Raw genomic sequence first — 20,010 nt, forward strand, 5'->3', positions numbered from 1 at the left:
GATACTTCTTCCTAAAATATATGCATACATGAAGGAGATCTAAATAAATTTGCTAAATAATGGGGGAGACAGTGCTCTAATTGAATGTTTTGTCACTTCTAGTACTGGGAATGAGGACCCCCTAAACAACCCAGGCTCTTGCCAAGACTATAGGTTGCTCTCCACAAAAATAACAGCAAGGCCTCAATGTTGAACACAACACCTATACAACACTGAACACAGAGACACTGAGCTGTCACCTACGTAGGGCCATCATACCCACGTGAAAGTGTCTTTGGTACAGGAAGGTATTCTGCATGCTACCAAGGGAGAAATGTAAACAACCCAGCCACAAACACTTTATCTAGAATGGTGTCCTGCCTGTAAAGATATGCTAGTGTAATGGTGGCACAAAGTTTGTGGGAGTGACTGATTACTCCCACAGTAACCAATAGCTGATTTGAGGCCCATTCCACAAGTTGGAACCTATGCCCAATACTGCCTGGCTGACCGAAAGCCTGAGTATAGATAGGCCAGGGACCTTGGGTAGAACTCAATACTATTGTTATAGAAACAAAGTGAAACAACACAAAAGGTAGCAATATAGATCAGTGTCTTGCTTAGCCATTATCAGAGATGCTTCCTCCTGGGAACAAATATAGAGACCCACAGTCAGAAATTACACGAAGAGTGAGAGACCTTGGAACACTCAGCCCTAAAAGGGATGTCAATATCAAATCCCCCCTCCCCCCCAGGACTCATGGAACCCAGCAGAAGGGGAGGTGGCAAGAGTGCCCTTTGCATATGTAGTCTAACTGCCACTTTAGTGTTTGGATGGCATTCCCAAGTGGGCTAATGAGTGGGTCTCTGTTTCCTGTGCCTTCTCGAGCGCTTTTCTTTCTGTTTGTTTTATCCAATGTCAATGTGTTAGTTTTTGTTTTATCTTATGATATTTTACTCTCTTATTATATTTTATTATCATCACATAGAAACCTGTTTGTTTGCTAATGAGAGGCAGAAAGTGTAGATCTAGATGGGGATCGGGGAGGAACTGGGAGAAGTAGAGGAGGGGAAACTAATCAGGATATATTATGTGAGAAAAAAATCTATTTTCAGTAAGAGAAAAAAGAATACGCATTAGCGAATGCAAATTAATACAAATTTATATGTGGACAAGAGCTCAACAAATAAAACAAATAGGGAAAAGTATTATATGCAGAAAATGTATTATATATATTCTTCATCTTTTTCATGGAAGTTTTTAAATTTTTTTCGGTTTGCTACTGATGCTCTAATCCTTTAATTAGCAAACGTCTGCTCTCCTGTTTCATAACAGAGAGGAGAGGTTCGGTAAGGTCATCCCTGATGCTGAAGCGTCTCTCATCTGTGAGGAGAAAGGCTGACGTTTTCACTTGGTTTCTCTGCCTTTTATCTATCTTCTCTTTCCTGTAACTCCAGCTACTTCCTTTCTGATGAAGTCCTGAGAGCTCCAGGTTCTAAGGTCCTTCTCTCAATTGGCTCAGCCCTGGGGCTGTAGACTTCTCTTCTCTTTGATGGATGGAGGTCATGTGAAATGGCCCCCTTTGCTTCCTTCCTCCCATCCCGGCCTACCCAGACCAGAGTTCTCTCTGTAGTTATCACTTCTGGATTTACTTCCCTTGACGTTCACAGCATCACTACTTTGGATGACTGTAAATCCTCCCATGATTATTTCCCGAGTCATTTCTACAGTAGTCTCCTCTAGGTCCTTCAATGAGGACTGTTGTTCTGCCTGGCCTTAGCTAAGGGATGGCACACTTTAGGGTGGGGCACCTTACTTTCATCCTCTTCTTGGGTAGTATACATGCTAATTAACTCTAGTGACTTCCTCTATCAGATGGACCCAGATTCATAAATTCACAGGTTACCTCCTCTTTATGGTTCAAGGCCCTTTCCTCATGTCTATGTCTAGATGTTTCATGGATCTTCAAACTCAACACCACTGATACTCAATGGACCCAGCTATCCCACTGAGGTACCTCAACATTCCAAGGAGTCCTCCTGTCTTCATCTCAACTAAGCTGCTGTGTCAGCAAGGACCACCATGTCCTCTCCCCATTGGACTTTCAGTATTTAGTTGGCTAAGGCTTCTGATTTTATCTTTTCAGTATCTTCCCCATCAGCATCTTCACCCTTTCCTCCAGCTCACATCCTCTAGCATCTACTGCATGCTGCAGCTCACTGCACATCCTCTTTGACTCTTTCTGAATCACCATTTAAAAAGACATCTCTACTAATTTTGCTGGTTAGGTTTCAGAATCACATCTTCTTCCCTTCTCCCCTACTGAGCTTTCGTAATCCTCTTCACAAAATTATTCTATTATCTCATAATCATTTATTTGCGCCTACAAATTGTCAAGATAGAAATTCTCGAGTCCTGGGAACATCTTAACCTATCTTTATGCAAAGTGTGCAGAAAAACATCCATGGGCAATGATTCTGCTAAGCTACAGAATGCCTAATTCTAGACAGCGCTACAGGAGTAAAAATTTTCAAAATGTCAGTGCTTACCACAGAATTATAGTGAATGAGATAGGAAAAACATGTATTCCTTATTGATTATATAAAATACTTGTATAATTCTTGCCAATATTACATGTTGGTAATATTTGGGGTTCATTTTATTAGTATGTTATTATTAACTATATGTATATATGTCTATGTGTGGTTATGTGCATGTGAGTGTACATGAGGCATGGGAGCCTCTGGAGCTGGAGTTATAGGTGGGTGTGAGCTGCCTGGCATGAATTCTGGGAACTGAACTCTGGTCCTACAGAAGACCAGCAAGTGCTCTTAATGCCTGTCTCATCTCTCTAGCCTCCGCATCTGCAATAGTTAGTGCCAGTTCAAGTTGAAGCTTTCCTCTTATCAATGGATCTGTTAGATTTATGATAGTTATAAAAACAACAAAAATGCCTTTGTGATAGGTTTAATGTTTTAATGCTTGATAAAATGAATGAATCATTATGCTCTCTGTTAGCAATACTGTACAGCATGCATATAGGTAAACAATGCTGATAGTTGATAGAGCTGTAGACATGGATGAAGGTCTGCCTCTGGGTGTCCTGCCAGAAGCACACATGGGGGGAAAAAGCCAAAGAATAGCAAGCAGTTCTCTTTTCGAGTAAATTTGTCTCCTGTTTTTGGTCCATGTGTTTTTCTTTTGTTCTTTCCTTCTTTGGTGGTTGTGGCGGCGATGGAACCTACAGCTTTTGACATTCCCGGTAAAAACTAGTTCACTGGAAAACCATATAGAACAGGTGAATTCTAGATACAGAACAGGCAAATGCTAGGGACTGGTATAAACCCTAGCAGTAAACTCTCTGTGCTCATGCAGGAGAACTGGCAGGTTCAGCGATGGGAGGCTGGGCTGCCTCTCAGCCTGGAGATAACTGGTGATCCCTTTGCTTTGTGGTTGTTTGTTTGTTTTTGCTATTCTTGTTTTTCTAGTATCTTTGACCTTGTCACACTCCCTGTACTCTGGCAAAATTTCCCACTTATGAAACTATTTGTGTTCTGTCTGGAGATTCATTAGAGAGTCATGCCTAGCGACTCTCTCCCCAGGGATGTTCTGTGCTGCCAATACTACCTTGCACCATACTATTGTTATTTGCATTTTCAACAATTATGTGGCTTATTTATTCACACAATAATATTCTGAAGAAACTCTAAGGACTAGGTGCTGTGCCATTATTTGATTTCCTAAACCTTTGGGTATCGTCATTGAAGGTCATTATGGAAGCTTTGCTATCTTAGAGACATGACCACTCACACCTAACTGAAGTCCCCATGGCTTTACACCTGGTGGCCTAGTCTGACTCAGCAGATGGGTCTTCTTGTCACTCATTTAGAATTTTCCAAGTAGATGACTTACTTAGATTAGATCTAGTTCAAATATCCCTGAAGTTCACTTGGCATAGTGTAGTGTAGAGTGGTTTATCTCATATCTACTAGCTGGCTAACTTGCTTTACTAGTTAGGAGACTTGCTCTTGGGCAATAATCTGATGTCAGTTCCACACTTGGGAATGAACTTCAGAACACCCCGGGGACCTGGGCCCTGAATGTCTTTTCCATGTATAGCGGATATGAAAAACAAGGTAGAGTACTTCAGTTGTCAGCCTGGAAATACCAAGTGGCCATAGAAAAAATAAAGGAATCACAGCTGCCTTGTAAAATTCTCAGGGCGCGCGCGCGCGCACACACACACACAATCAGTACATTAATCTGAAGCTATTGGACCCTTGATGTGTAATGCCACATCTCTAGCTAAATTCCAGAAACCCTGCCTCTTCAAGCATGGCTGATCACTGTGAAGCGTACTAATTCCTAATTAGCTATGTTTATGCCTCATTTTCATATGGTGGCCTTTAGACTAACTCAGAAGGCAGGTAAACATCGGCTAAGTTAAATGCTTCTTTGCTGAATCAGACGTCCTATGTCCTTTAAGGAAAGGAAAGCCTATTTAAAGTCACTTAGGACTCACAAGAGTGGAGTGACTAATTCTGTAAAGTCGAAATTGGCCCTGTGCTATTTTGGCATCTGGGACCTCTGTGCCAGGCTAAGGTCCTGACTTAGGAGGCTGCTCTCATTTCCATTTCAAAGCCCCTGTCAATCAGGTTCTGGTCTCCAGCCCTTGCCTTGCAGGGGGTTTGTGGCTCAGTAAAATGTCAGATATTGCCCTCCTTCCCCAACTCCATGCTCTTGGCTGCCTCTGTCCCTTCTAACACTATCCCTTGTTTGGGAGTGAAAGCAGCCAGGCTCACACTCAGATAGAACAGAGGCATGACCAAATACCTCCGTGTGGAAGGTTGGCAACCCTGACTTGCTATCAATAAACTGGTGCCGATATTCGTGAACTTGTCAGTTTTCCTGAGTGAGCACAAAAGGAAGATGATTTGCTGGAGTTTGAATCTAATGAAAAGCTTTCTCCTATTTGTATAGTTTTCCAACCATTTGACTTGTACAATAGAGAAATCGTACTTCAACTTCTTTAGGTTGAAAAATTGCCCCTTTTCTGATTTGTCACCGAGAGATGTGAAACAGTTATCTTTGAGGCACCTTTATTATTGAAAATAGAATAACTAACTCATGTCACTCAAATCAAGACTCTTAGGGGTGAAGGGATTCAAAAGCTCGGAATGAGATTTAAAAAAACCTAATTTTCAAGAGAGAATGAGGAACAGGCTCTCTCTTTTGCTAAGTGTATGGCCCTATTTTAGAGAACACAATCTTAGACTCACAAAGCCCAAAGGGGTGGGAGGGCATTCAAATTTAGGTCCACCTTCCTCCTCCCCAACTACAAGCTCAGTTAAGGGAGAGGCTATGATGCTCCAGGCAGTGGGAGGTGCTCACAGAGGAAGGAAAGGTCAGTCTGTGGAGGACACTGGCTCTTTTTTCACCTAGTCAGAGGCAAAAATTACTGCTGGGGAACAAGCTTATAGCCTCAGGTTGCCCCTGGCAGACAAGGTACCTGGCTGGCCCACATGCTTTATAAAGGTAACTAGGCAATGTCCGGTCTAAGGATTCCAGGGCTAGACATTTAGGCAGCAGCACGGAGAGGCTAGGGACCTTTAAGAATCTGCTAAACACCCATCACGCTCTCCTGGTTCTGGTCTGACTTTTGTCTCCAAATTCAATCTGCAGCTTTATGAAGTTGTCAAAGCTAGCTTAATATTTAAGACCTATAGATGCTGGGGAGAGTCGGCTGACCCTGGGAAGTCACTTTTAATTTAAAAGGCCGAGTCTCCAGAGGAGTTTGTTTTGGGTTGCTCATCCTGCCTGGCCTCAGGAACTGCTTCAGTTCTCTGATCCTGTGTCTGATCGGGGTCATCTGGAAGGCAGTGAAACCTTTTAAAAGGTGGAGCCTGGTTGGAGGTTTCTAAGTCCCTGGGGCATGGGTTCCTTTCAAGCAGATAACAGGACCCATCCCCTTCCTCTTTTATTTTGCTTCCTTGCAATGAAATAGTTTTGCTCTGAGAAGGAGCTCCAGGCTATTGGTACTGCCTTGTCAGAGGCTCAAAAGTGACTGAGCCAAATGACCAAAGACTAAAGCCTCCAAAGCTAGAACCCAAAATCAGGCTTTCCTTGTTAGAAGGTGCTTGTTTCAGACTCAGGCCTGTGGTTAAATGGTGGCCCACGTGAACGCTGACGACAGGACTGAGCAAGAGACAGATAGAGAGAGTGTATAGCTGGTTGTTAACCTCACAATGAGAGAGAACACAGAGACACAGCTGAGAGCTTCCTTCCTGTCCTGTCTGTCACACATACTTGTCATCTAGGCTTAAGGACACATTTTTATGTCAGATGACAAAAGAGAGGGAAAAAAAAATCCCATTTCTGTCAAATTAAACATGGGGTTTTTAACCTGAGCTCTGTGGGCCCCAAGGTACCTAAAATTTAAGGTATACATACTCTGGCTAGCAAACATTTATCTTTCTTTTCATTTACCTCTCATTAAAATTTAGCATTTCCTTCGGTTCAAACAAACATGACAGCCTCAGGAGTGCCTTTACCTCTGCCACCTTAGGGGACATTAGCACTGTCACAAAATGCTTGGACAATGTGCGTGTTTACCATCACTTTAAATCTGGGTAGAGGTTGGGCCCACGTCGAGAGCACATTTGGAACATTATTGCTATGTTTGGATAACAACAACTGATGGCTATATTTGTGTCAGATCATCTTCAAAGCATGTCGTCTAACCGCAGGCCCCATCAGTTGGCTGAAGGAATCCATGAGACATCACATCTCTTGTGAACTGGTTCATTCTGCCGGCATCCCTGTACGCTCTCATCCTTCCCTGCGTTGTTTAAGCTGTGTTCTGTCTACCTTTTTGCCTGTATTTTCACTGTCTTAAATATTTAACTGGGTAGAGGTTCACATGTTAAGTTCCATGGTTTACTGACCCTCCAATCACCAGTGCCTGCCACAAATGCTGAATACGAAATGCATATATGTGTGTATGTGATAGGCATGATATCACTTTGTATTATTTATTTTAAAATATTCTCTAACTCTTAAATGTCCATTACTCATTATTTTCATGTTACTACTTTTATTTACTTTTAAGATGCATAATACACACAGTTGATTTAAATAATCTCCTTGGTACTTGTTTGCATTTTACAGTAATACAAATAAATGTGCACCTCCATGAATAATGTTTTATTATTCTTACTTTGTGCTTATAATTGTTTCCTAGTTATAGAATCCAGAAGGAAGAATTCGCTGATCTAATAAATGAGCCTTTTGTACGGTTCTTGTGAAGTTCACTTCTGAAATGAGCTGATTTAGCTAGTCTGGTTGGCCAGCACGCCCCAGAAGTTTGCCTTGTCTCTCTGCCTCCCTTGTGCTGGGATTTTGGTAGACACATGCTACCACTCCTGGATTTTTATGTGGGGACTGGGGAATCTACATGTAGGGCCTCATGCTCGGTAAAATGAGCCTGGTAAGCGCCTCCTTGGCATGGAGTCCCTCAATTTCAAACACTCTGAGTAGAACAGTTGTACTAACAAGCCTTAGTTCTTAAAAACATTTTTGTACGCATGCATGCATGCATGTCTATACGTGGGGGCCTTGTTCATGGAAATGTATGTAGGTGCATGTGTGCAGGGCCTGAGAACTGTTCTCAAGGGCATTGTCTGTTTCTTTTTCTTTGAGACAGGGTCTCTCACTGCTCTAAAACTCACCGAGTGAGCTGGGATGGCTAGATGGTGAACCCTAGGGATCCATCTGTCCCCACATCTCCAGCACTGGGATTTTAAGTATATGACAGAGTGACCCACATTTTCTATATGGGTTCTGGGCATCAAACTAAGGTGTTTATGCTTGTGAGACAAGCACTTCATCAACTGAGCTGTCCCCCAGCCTCATATTTTTAACTATGTTATTATGGGGGGGTTAGCCAAAGGATTGAGTATAGTTCTGGCTGAAAAGAAAGAAACAATTTTTCCTAAACTAAAAAAATGTAGGACAGTCCGTCTCTATGCCTACAGCCCTACATCTATACTTTAAACCAACTTTGGAACAAAAATATTCAGGTAAGAATGACACCTGTATTGCACATGTATAGATATTTGTTTATAGTCATTCTCTAGAGATAGTAGAACAACTTTTCTATGGCATTTATACTTTAGTGGTTGTTGTAAATGTTCTGTAGTGATTTAAAGTATCAGGGAGGCTCTATGTAGGGTCTCTGCAAACACTGTATTGTTTTGTATAATTAATTTGAACATCTGCAGATTTTAGTATACTTTAGGGGTATATCCAGTCCCTCGTGGACATTAAGGAAATGAATGGACATCAGTACATTTCAATATTGAGTAAAATCGTTTGTTAGCAGAGAATTAGGAACAAAATTATGCTAGAAATTTTAACTTTCTATTATTTTAACTTAATAGCTATTTTGCTAGTTAAGTGGGTAAAAATTATAAAATTCAGACAGAAATTCAAATAATCTAAAAGCAGGAGTAAGACAATCTACTGTGACAATAAACTTTAGTATTTATTTATGCTATTTCACATTTAAAAGGGGGAAAAAGTGTACTTAGAGGTTAAGTCATTAAAAGCTCAGAAGAAATACCCAGCTAAATGCCATATGCCAAGAAAGATTTATAAATAGCAGGAAATTAAATCTACGAGATGACAAAATTCTTACCGATGGACACAAATGCCACCTGGGACTTGCCAGAACAGGGACATGTTTTTCCTTAGAGCACCATGACTTTTAAATCTTTGATCTCACTGGCTAAGACTGGTTCTAGCCTGAACTATACTGCTCAACATCCAACACCTAAATTGTTCTCTAAACAAGTGGAAGTGTGTTGGGTTGTCCCTGAGTTCGACCCCATAGTCACACACATACCAACCTCAGGCCTGGCCTCCTTTATACTGACTGGGGGAAGTACAAGAGCTAACTAGTGTCTTGCTGCCTTACCCACTCCCTAGGGCAAGAACCTTGCCTCCCACCATTACAGTGTCCTTAATAGTATTCATATGATACAAGCTACCTCTGTGACTGCTATGTGCAAAACAGGGCACTGGGAAGGACACACAGAGGGCATGATGGATAAAGCACATAAGTGCTAGGGTCAATGGAGAAGTGCTTCTTCAGTTACACAAAAATGTGAGGGAGACCAAAAATGGGTTTCTTGCTAATTTGAAATGTCTCACAGGATACTGGGCTCATCAGGCCTCGGTGTCCTGGAATGAAAACACACGTGCGCGTAATTACTCTGAGATGATAAACAAGCACATAAAGGGACTTGAGTGTACTGTTGCATGCCAGCATGGCAGGAGCTGATGGTGGAGTCAGGGACAGGGCCTTGAATATCTGTGAACAAACGGTTGCTTTTTATGGCTACCATTTACTGAGTGCCTGTTACCGGGTAGGCACTTCGCTGAGCACCTAGCAGGTTTTAGCTCATTAACCCTGACAATCTTATGAGGTAGGTATTAACACTTCCATTTTATAGAAGATAAAAAAGAACCCAAACCAAAACAGAAAGCCAGAGAGCATTGCTTGGTCAAATTATATCAAGTCAAAGAGAGAGAACTGATGAGTTGGCTTTAACGTCACATAACTTTCACTATGCTATAGATGCAGTGCTGGTGAGTGGCACCCACAAACCACACCCTGATTAACATTTCATTATGCAAAGCTACTCAGATTGTGAAGTCTCACTATGTAGTCCTGGCTGGGCTAGAACTTGCTACCTCAACCAGGCTGACCTCAGATTCATAGACATCTATCTGCAAGGATTAGAGGCACGTGGAACCATGTTTAGCCTAACTTGGTTAAAACCAAACCAAACCAAATCATCAACCACAAACCCAGCTGTAAAGTAGGCTGGAAAAAGGAACATTACATCTTTTGAGATAAAGGAATTCAGTAAGGCCATACTTAGTAGAACAATTCCCAAACAACTGTTTAAAAAACCATACAGTGGTATAGTCCTCAAAGCCTATTCCAAAGCCTGGTTGAGGTAGCAAGTTCAAGCCCAGCCAGGACTACATAGTGAGACTTCTCGGTCTGAATAGCTTTGCATAATGAAATGTTAATCAGGATGTGGTTTCTGGGTGCCACTCACCAGCACTGCATCTATAGCATAGTGAAAGGAATATGACGTTAAAATATAGCCTACTCCAAAGGCTAGTGCATTGTAGGAGAGCAGTTGGGAGACGTCCGGGTGACATACTGGCCTTAAGACTACCCTCAACCTGAAGATATCCTCTAAGTTTCTTCTCCCTTTCTCTAGACTTTGCTTTCCGGTGTCCATGAGAAGATTTACAGCCCATAAGTAAGACGGAATATATAAAACACTGAGCACAATGCAGGCACAGAATCATCCCTAGTCATGTGTTAGTTATCACTAATATTGCTGTGTCTTGGCCCATTTTTCTGCTACTATGACAAAATACCATGAACTGAGCACTGTTTATTAAATTTATTTCTCAAATTTTGGAGACTGTGAAATCTAGAATCAAGTCATTTAAAAAGCTGGTGTCTTAGGAGGGTCCACTTTCTATATGACGCCGCTATCCGGTGAAGGCCTTTGTGCCATGTCAGCAGAGACTGAATTCCTCATGAGTTTTGGAGGGAACATTCAAATTACAGCATTCCTCCTCGGGTTCTCAAAAACCTCATAGCCTCGGATGCCAAATGCATTTATCCCATTCCAATTGCCTCAGAAACCTTAGGTTATCCCAGACTCAAAAACCTAAAGTCCAGAGTCTCATCTAAATCAGGTGAGTGCAATAGAAGACCAGACAGTGCTAAAAAAGAAAGAAAGAAAACAACAAAAAAACCAAAATGGTCTCACATATGTGCCTTAGCTCTGCGTAAGGGCAATTCCCTGAAGCTCCAGGTCTGGGGGTCTAAACAAGCTATTTCTAATATGTAACAGCGGCGCAGGCCTGGCATAGACATCATAACTCCAACAGGAGGGAAGAGGCAAGAAGAGAGAAGGCAGGGCTTCGATTGTCCCACAAGCCTGGCAACAGGGACTGTACAATTCGGGTATCTTGAGGCTGGCTTTCCATTGTCTGTTAGGAGCTCCCTGCCATGTCCCCAACCCCACAGTGCTTCTGAGCCTTGTAGCACCAGTGGCTCTGCCCTACAACAAAGCTCTGTTTGGGGCCCTCTGATGTCTACAACATCCACAGGACTCAGTGTAGGAAATTTTACACTCTGCATAGGAACCAAAACTGGCCTCACTGGACACTGCCAAGGCTGACCCCTGGCACTCTCCAGATGGGGAGAATCCAACTACATCTGGGCCTATTTGAGCAAGGCTGGGGGAAGGAATCTACTTTTGAAAAGTTCCAGGAAAAGAAAAAAAAACTCACATATATTTGATTTTTGTGTGTTACTAGATAATGTTATTAGGATTGGCCCCAGAGTGCTAAAAACTGTCTTACATATGTGCCTTGCACACAGAATATAAAATACTTATCGAGTAAGCTCTATGTGAGCAGCCACCCTTGTCAGAAAAAATATGCCACAACAAGAGAATTTTTTCCTGAAGCAAATAAAGAGGAATGCCATTAAAATATAAATAATAACCTTTGTTGAAGTCTCAAGGGCATCTGTGGTTATACAAAATTATTCAGTGTATGTACAAAGTCTTTTACATTCCAGTTGCTTTTCGATGCAAAAATGTTGTGAATAAAGGTATTAAAAAGAGATGACTACAAGTTGAAATAGAAAAGACTGAAGATGAGGAAAGTTTGTGAGGGTGATGAGCTTAATGAAGCACAACCCATAGCTTATGGGATGGGGGTGCGGGTTACATGTCCCCAGAAAATCATAAGTTAACAGATCAATCAGATCTCAGGTTCATGTTTTTTTCTGGTTCAATTCCCCCCCCCCCCAAAGTAACGCCAGGGAGCAGTTTTTAAAAGCAGGAAACATTGACAGTAAAACCTCCGCATTCCTTTCCTTGAAGCTACTGCAAATGGTCAGGAGTCTCAGAAGTTAGCTTCGAGTGGAGACAAATGTCTCAAGAGCCATTGGCTTCACCTGGCAGGCTGCTCCTGTCATACTCAGTGTGTATGAGCAGAGATGGAAGCAATTTCAGTTTTGAAATGCCCTTTGAAAGTCTTCTTGATATATGAACATTTCATGAATATACGAGCTTTAGTATAATGGTCTGTTCTCTTCAGACAGATGGGGCTCATTTATGTTCTACATGATTGTACCCCAGAATTTCAGGCTTAAGATGTTTGTCATAAACACAGTTAATCTATTATTTTATGAGGGTTACTAAATCTTGGCTTCCTGGATTTGAATAGATGTATACCAGATTTATGGTGGCACTTGTCTGTAAGTGACAGGCACTGTCGCAGCAAGAAACTATCATTTCTTCTATTTAACAGCACAAGGTCCTGCTGCTGGATATGGGAAGGGGGAAGACACACTCAGGAAGGCCTTGCTGGTTAACAGATGGAGTGAAGTGGCAGTCAGTGGAAAACCTGGCTCCATTTATCACAACACATAAAAACTACTAAACACACAGGGGGACCCATAAAAAGGAGGAGCCTTTGCCAGAAGCACTCTTTGACAAAATTGAAGATGTTCTTTCACAAGGCGATTCGGCAGACATAAGCAACTGAATGACAAGCCTTCCTGAGCACATTACACTGACACCTGTGTGTGATCTGATGACAGCTCCCCGGTTCACACCTCAGGAACAGTCCCCATACAAAACCATCACATGCAGGCAACTAAGACAAGCTGCACTGGGGTGCTCCGCCCTGAGATCTACATTGTCATCGCAGTCACCATGGGCATGAAGCAAACCTGAGTCCCCACTGCCAGTTGTCTTCAGTGGGATGTTTTATCAAGCGCTGAAGGTAAACAAATATAGCCTTGGGGATGGGGTGGGGCAGGGAAAGGTCTATGCTGTGTTGGCAGAGTCCTTTCCAAGCTTGGCCTCATCTCAGTCAGCATTATCTGTCTCTACACATGGAGAGTCTACAGTGGTCAAGCCGGGGCTTGAAGAACATTTCTCATGTGCCATTTACCCCAGGCAAATTATTCAAATTTTCCCTTAAATTAAAAAAAAAAAAAGCATCACCTCAAAAATAAAGCTTCTTCTATTACAGCTAAACACTGTAGGTAAGCGCCTCACAAGGATTTTTAATAAAACACTGTATATGATGTCCCTTGTACAGTCACTGAGTTTACCTGAAGTGCCAGTGGCCACTATAAAGTATGCTACTCCTTTCTATTTCTGGGAAACAGTTCAGTTCTTTGGTGGAACCTGAGTGTGTCCCCTGGCACTTGCGTCCCTTGGCACTTGTGCATGTGTTCTGAGGCTTAGAAGTGACTGGGATCAGAATGTGCGTAGGTCAGGAAGCTGGGGTTCCTGGTTATTCCCGACGATGCTGGGGTCTGAGTCAGGCAGCTTAACTAAGGATGCTTGGCTCTTCCAACCCCAGTTTCTTCACTGTCACCATATATTCTTGGAAGCAACTGGAAGGTGGTGGCCATATACTATTTATCTTTATATCACTAATTTCCAATTTTAAAATGTTGCCAGAGTGAGAATCCCTTAGAGGGGCAAAAAAAAAAAAAAAATCTTCCTATTCATTGTTGTACCACTGTGTCTGACAAAATATACACATACACTAGGGTACAGAGCAGCGTTTCTCAACCTCCCTAGTGCTGAGACCCTTTCATACAGTTCCTCATGTTGTGGTGACCCCTAACCATAAAATTATTTCATTGCTGTTTCATAACTGTAATAATAATTTTGGCACTGTTATGAATTGTAATGTAAATATCTGATAACCAGGATGGTCTTAGGCAATCCCGTGAAAGGGTTGTTTGACCCCCTCAAAGGGAGCTGAGAATGGCTGTTACTGAGGGTCATCAACTGCATGGAAATCCTGCTTGGAACATGGCTGAAGAAGAGGTAGATACTGATGGTAGTCCTACTTGCTGCAGGGTTCCTGAAGGGTCCACATGAAAACATCTATGTGCTTGCCTCTTGTGCTTGCTTTACAATGCTCCTGTGACTGTATTTCCTGCAGAGCATTCTGCGTCCTTTGGCTCTTAGCTGCGTTTGTATATTAGCCGGACAGTTGAAATCATTCCTTAGGCCTTCCTTTGAGAGCAACCATTCAAAAGGCTGCTTATTTAAAGTCGCTTTAATATACTTTAAACCAAGAATGTTTTTCTCCATTAGAATAATAGTCCACTGAAATTTTAAAGGCCTAATAGAAAGCCTAGGATTATGGAATATGCCTGGTTGTGTTGATTTGATATTTGTAAGCAGTGATATTTCCTTTGAAGGTTCTGTGAATTTGAACTTGTTACAATATCATAAAAAGGCCTCGCCATGACCTGTGCTGTGGGTCGCCGCAGGGACAGGCAGTGTCCCGTGGCATCATGACACTTGAACTCCAGGGAGAGATTTGGATGCAGTGTCTGGCCTGTGTGTTCCAGTTGTCTTCCTGAAGCTGCCTAATGCTTGCTGTGTTCTGACCCTAATTCTCCCCAACTACATTCCTCCCCCTTCTCACTGTTTCCAACACCCACTGAAGCGTCATTAAAAGTTGGGGCAGATCCTGGGAGACCGGAAAGCTATCTGTCTGCACTTTACATTTAATTCTACCTCAAGTTCTAAGAACTGAGGGCAGCAGCTATTCCTACTCAACTTCCTTTAGCCTTTAAAAAACATGCAGTTGGAAGTTCTTCGATCAGTGAGACGCCGGCTATTTGTAGTTTAAGCCCATTTTGTTTACTGACCTGAGAGGAAAGACCCAGAGAGCTTGCCATGTCATCCTGACATTTTTATATCTGTTGGCTCTATTATGACGAATCTCTCTGTATTGTACAGACCCAGATTCAACGTGAGACAAATTATACCTCCAAATATAACACAAAGGACGGAAATGGTTGTACCAAGTGTCAAAGTAGCAGGTAGAAAGGCCCACCAAAGCCCTGCAAGATGGTACGCATCATAGCATAAACCGTGCGCGCTCTAGGGTAGCAAGAAGGATCACGGAGCAGTCTTCATGGGCCTGCATGTTCCTCACCTCAGGGTCAGTGCTATTCAGTGCACCCCAGAACGCTGCTCTCCCGGAAGCTCCCTCCCTCAGTGCCTGGTTCTTTCTTTCCCTTCATAATTTGCTTTCCTTAAACGACTTTCTATGGCTAAGTTGATGCTAAGAGACTGGAAGTTGGATTGGTAGATTCTGTGGATGCAGTCGTCTGTATCACTGCAAGCTAGCAAGTCGGGCATCAGGTGGGTGACTGACTTCTCACACAGACTCTGCTTAAAACCAGTTGTCATGAACTCTCTACAGAAGAAAAAGACCATTGCTGGGGAATTTCAGTCTCATGGGATTTGACAATCAACTGTGGGGTCCCCGGCATTGACTCAGTTTTGGCTGACTCTTCAGAGGCAATGTGGTCTGAGAGAAAGCATTTCCCTCAGCTAAGGGTCACAAGTCACCGTTCCTCTTCCCGCTCTCTTTCTCACCCCGTTCTACCCAGGCCAGTTGCAAAGAACTTGTGTTTCTGTGAGTTCTGTTTTTCCCAAACAGGAGTTTCAATGAATGAGAGCTAAGAATAATGACAAAAAACCAGTTCAAGGACTTAGAAATAGGTTTAGCAATCGGCCATCAGTTAGGTTATTTGGATCGTTTTCTCTAGTTGGGTAGATCTTCTAATTTTCTCATTTGGAAATTCTATGAAACACAAAGGAATTCTTATTTAGAGCCTAGTTTCAGGTAATGGGGACAAAGGAACATAAATCTAACAAGTACAACTCAGTTACCTTAAAGAGGCTGTCTGCCTTTGATGTTGGTGTTAGTTTAACTATCATAGATACAACATATATCATTCATGTTGTTACTCATAGAAACCATGAGTAATCTCATCAGTGGATCTATCTATCTATCTATCTATCTATCTATCTATCTATCTATCTATCTATCTATCTATCTATCTATCAATCTATCTATCTATCTATCTATCTATCTATCTATCTATCTATCTATCTATCTATCTATCTATCTATCTATAAAGGTGCCACAGTAGATGAGGTGCTTCCGAATACAAGCATTTTCCCATTCCTGGTACAAATCTGGAGAGGCTCACAGTGAGGGATTTAAACACTGAGAGTCTACAGGCACTATGGCAGGGGAACATGATGCTGTAACAGGGGAAGCTGAGATGACACTGCAGGATTAAAGACCACCTCACGTATGTATGCCTTTGAGATGCTGTCATTTAGAGTTCTGTTTTCATCTCTCCACTCTCATCCGCCAGGGTTTTTCTGAACCTTAGCCTTCTTTCTTTGTTAACATCACTGGTATCCTTGACCCTAGATGGTTCCCACAGCTCACCAGGCAAACACAGCTTCCTGGGAGGTCTCTTTGTTTCATGAACATCAGTCCTCGATGAATGCTAACATTCAAATGTTGGAAGAAAGACCTTGACTTGCTGCAATTCATTTCAACAGTCTTCGATGGGCACCCTATAGGCAGGGAGGCTGTAATTATAACCTAGCCCCTTCCATTTGCATTTTCTATGTCCTCGGTGCTCTGTCCTTGATTCAGTCTCCTCTGGTCTTTGGCGCTTTCTATTTCACTTTCTGCTCATTACTTTTACTACTGTCCTTTGAGCAAACACAATTCCCTGGTGGTTCTGGGGCTTCCCTGAAACACATTCGGCTGCGATGCTGGAGTATTTATAGAGTCCACTGACTATCTGATTAGCTCAAGCCACGAAATAAACTGAAGGGATGGGTGACACTAACCTCCATTGTTTTTCTTCTTACTTATAAGTCCTGCTGGAGGTAAAGACCACAATTCAGGTAATAAAACCCTTGACAGAGTATTGTTTCATAATGGCAACGATATTCTGTGGAAAATAAAAGCTAGCAGGGAGTCAGGGGATGGAGAATTTTGCTCTTCCAAACACAGGGCAACCGCTGTGATTCCAAACACACTGTAAGCTGCAATGCCAACTGTGATACTGCACACATGGAAATGGTGTTTAGTACCTATACTAATAACTGCTTTAGACACAGGTTAAACATTACATTTTATGCTTTGTCTAAACAGGGGTTTTGTTCTCCACCAGGTTAGAAGTGCTGTGTCACAATCCAGTACTTATCATGTTTCTCTGATAAGGTAATTTGGTGACCCCAGCATAAAAAGCACAAAGAATCATTATTAACACTAAATCTGGTAGCTTAATTATAGGCTTGTATGCTTTTGAAGCCAGAATCTACAGGACTTAAGCAATGTTTCCTTTGTGCATAGAGTCTCCTCAGTTGAGGAGGCTTTCTGTACTCTCCTCTTACAGTAACGGATTTGCCCATCTCCAGTGGCCCTGGGCAGCCCTGGGTAAGCATCCTTCAGCTCCCTCCTCAAGTGCTGCAGGGATTTTGACAATCAGGAGAGAACCTGAAGTGTGTATTTCCCACAACGTACAATTCCCTAACGCCAGAGTCAAACATAAAGAAAGGGACACGTCCTCTTAATGCCCTTTAACAGACGCTGTTCCTCGGCTAGCCACTAAAACAGGATGACAAATCCATTATGGATCCCAAGGGCAGCTGTGAGAAGGGAGCCCTATCAACATCCAATTTCACAGCATCCACACTGAAAGAGACAGAGAATTTTGTTTCCCAGTGAAAGAACTCACTCAGATATTGCAGGTTCTGAATTAAAGAATTTTCTTATGAGGCTCTTCCATCAACAGCACATTTGTAATTTTATATTAAGGCTTTTTGTTAGGCAGTTCATGGCTTTGTAAATAATTCCTTTAAATTATTTGGGTCTATTTGTAATTCAGAGAAGAGCTTTGTGAAGGTGTTAGAAAGTCAGAACCTGTTACTTCTAAGCACATTTTCAAACCCACGAATGTCATTTCCTCAGAAAACATCACCCCTAACTCTTCACTCAGATTAGAGGATAGGAAAAAAATATATTAACAAGTGTAAGAATCTCTTCTTTTAAAAACCTGCAACACAAACCAGACATAAAAGAAATAGAAAAGAATACCATTGTTTTATATCCATTACTTGATCTTCGTCTGAATACGTGACCAACACTCTTTGCTGATTTTTATACATATATACTTATATACACACACATATTTAAATATAAATATATATTGTACAACATGGAATGGTAACATATCAAATGTTTACATTCTCTGCTAACACATATTGCTTCCTGTGAGGGAAACATATATCATATTACAAAAATAAATCATGGAGAGTAACATGCAACATCCAAGGAGGAGGGAAACAGGGTTGGGGGTGGGGTGAGGAGGGACACAACAATGCCAAAGAACAAAAAGTGCCATTGACCTGATTTGTCAGAGCTGTCGCCTGTGCCTGGCCTGATGGAGCAGCTGGGATTAGCCTTTGCGCTGTCCTTGGAAGGAACCATTTTGGGTTTATTTTTCGTTGCCTCTAGAGCTTTGACCTTCTTGGCATGTTTACTTCCTTTGTAGTGGGCCTCGGCCTGGCTCTACAAAGGAGAACAAATCAGGCTCATTGTTTTGCTACTTACAAACACCAGGATGGATGAGCATGCAGGAAAAAATACAGTCAGTCATAGGCACCGCAGACATCACAGGTCAGTGCTTGGGTACATCCCCAGCATTTATCTACGAGGTTTCCACATATCAGACCTTGCTGGATAACGGAGAACCCGTGTCGTTGAAAACCTAAAAGTCACACGAGTGGACCACAGGATCAGGACAAAAGCAAGAGGAAGGTGAGACCGGTCAGTGGTGCCCTCTCACCTCCACTCAGGCCAGGGAGGACTGCTTTCTCACCATCTGGCTGGCAGCAGCTGTGCTGGGTGTCCTATTCACCCTCGTAGACATGGACTTCCACAGTCTCCACCACTCATTAGATAAAGCCTGTCTGCTCTGCACCTAGTCCCCTGTGGTCTCTGAGATCAACTAGGGTGACATAGCAACATGACGATAGATGCTGTTGAATGCAGATGGCACGACGTTGTGGAGACATCTACATGCACTTAGTATGCCACCTTGGATGATCCCAGTTCCAATTATAGCTCATGCCACAAGGGAGGTAAGGACAGTCCTTGATCTCAGATGTGGGTCTCACATCAAAGCAGTTAGCATTCCATTCTCATACATAAAGGGTGTGTAACACTGTGACTTCCATACTAGATCAAAGGAAGTAGAAAGTGAGACAAGAGACAACATCAAATTACAATAAACCTAGAAGACATTGATTAACTTACTGATATTTGGGAAGTTACCTTCCATCCAAACAAGATCTTTTTGACACCTTGATTTACTATACACGTTGAGAAAAATAACTGCATAAATTCATTTGAATTTCACTCTGAACAGATTGAAAAATAAAAATATGTATGTAGCAAAACCAAAACAAGACATAGTGGGTGTACTGCTTTAGTTATAAGGTGACGCACGTGGTAAATTGTATGCAAACAAGATGGAGTTTGATTAGAGGACTTTTCACCCAATTACTTTTCTTCTATCAGTTTCCCTTAGAATCGGAGTGTATCTAAAGATGGTCATGGCCAGCGAAGGGAGGTAAGGCCACGCCTTACTTCATAGGTCTGTGAGGTAAGGTGCAATGCAGATGCACTCATGAGGAAATGGGCAGATGCAGCAAAGCAGCAAAGCATGCCATGGGACAAGCCGAGCAAAAGCAAAGAGGACCCAAGAGGAGTCGTCTTGAGGAGATGTCCTAAAATTGGCAGCCTTTGGTTTGAAGATCTGAAGGAGGACTTACACGTGAATTGGTAAAGGGAGGTGTGCTTTGGGTGGGAGAATTTTGCCTAGGACAAGCATTTGTGCTGGAATGGCAGAGGCATAGGTATGGCGGGAGAGGGGTTTACACAGACCACTTGATAGACTATCTACAATAGGAAGCCATGGGAGTCAGATGTGGGAGCAACTTATCACAGGGATGAAATTCTCCAGCAAATGCATGCTACTATAGGTTCCAAGTGTGGGGGCGATT

The 20,010-nt window shown here is 42.3% G+C and overlaps 1 protein-coding gene across 9 annotated transcripts in view; it reads right to left on the reverse strand.

Annotated features, from left to right (window-relative positions):
- The window catches only part of Znf385b (zinc finger protein 385B), a 306,268-nt gene that overhangs the window by 20,885 nt on the left and 265,373 nt on the right, over window positions 1-20,010 (reverse strand). For all 9 annotated transcript variants that reach the window (XM_029537096.1, XM_029537103.1, XM_021193705.1 and 6 more), the window contains one exon: window positions 18,352-18,514. In XM_029537096.1, the coding sequence (XP_029392956.1) occupies window positions 18,352-18,514 (163 nt within the window). The remainder of the gene's footprint in view (window positions 1-18,351; window positions 18,515-20,010) is intronic.

This window comes from Mus pahari, chromosome 3 (genome assembly GCF_900095145.1).
Source record: "Mus pahari chromosome 3, PAHARI_EIJ_v1.1, whole genome shotgun sequence".
Classification (NCBI taxonomy): Eukaryota; Metazoa; Chordata; class Mammalia; order Rodentia; family Muridae; genus Mus; species Mus pahari.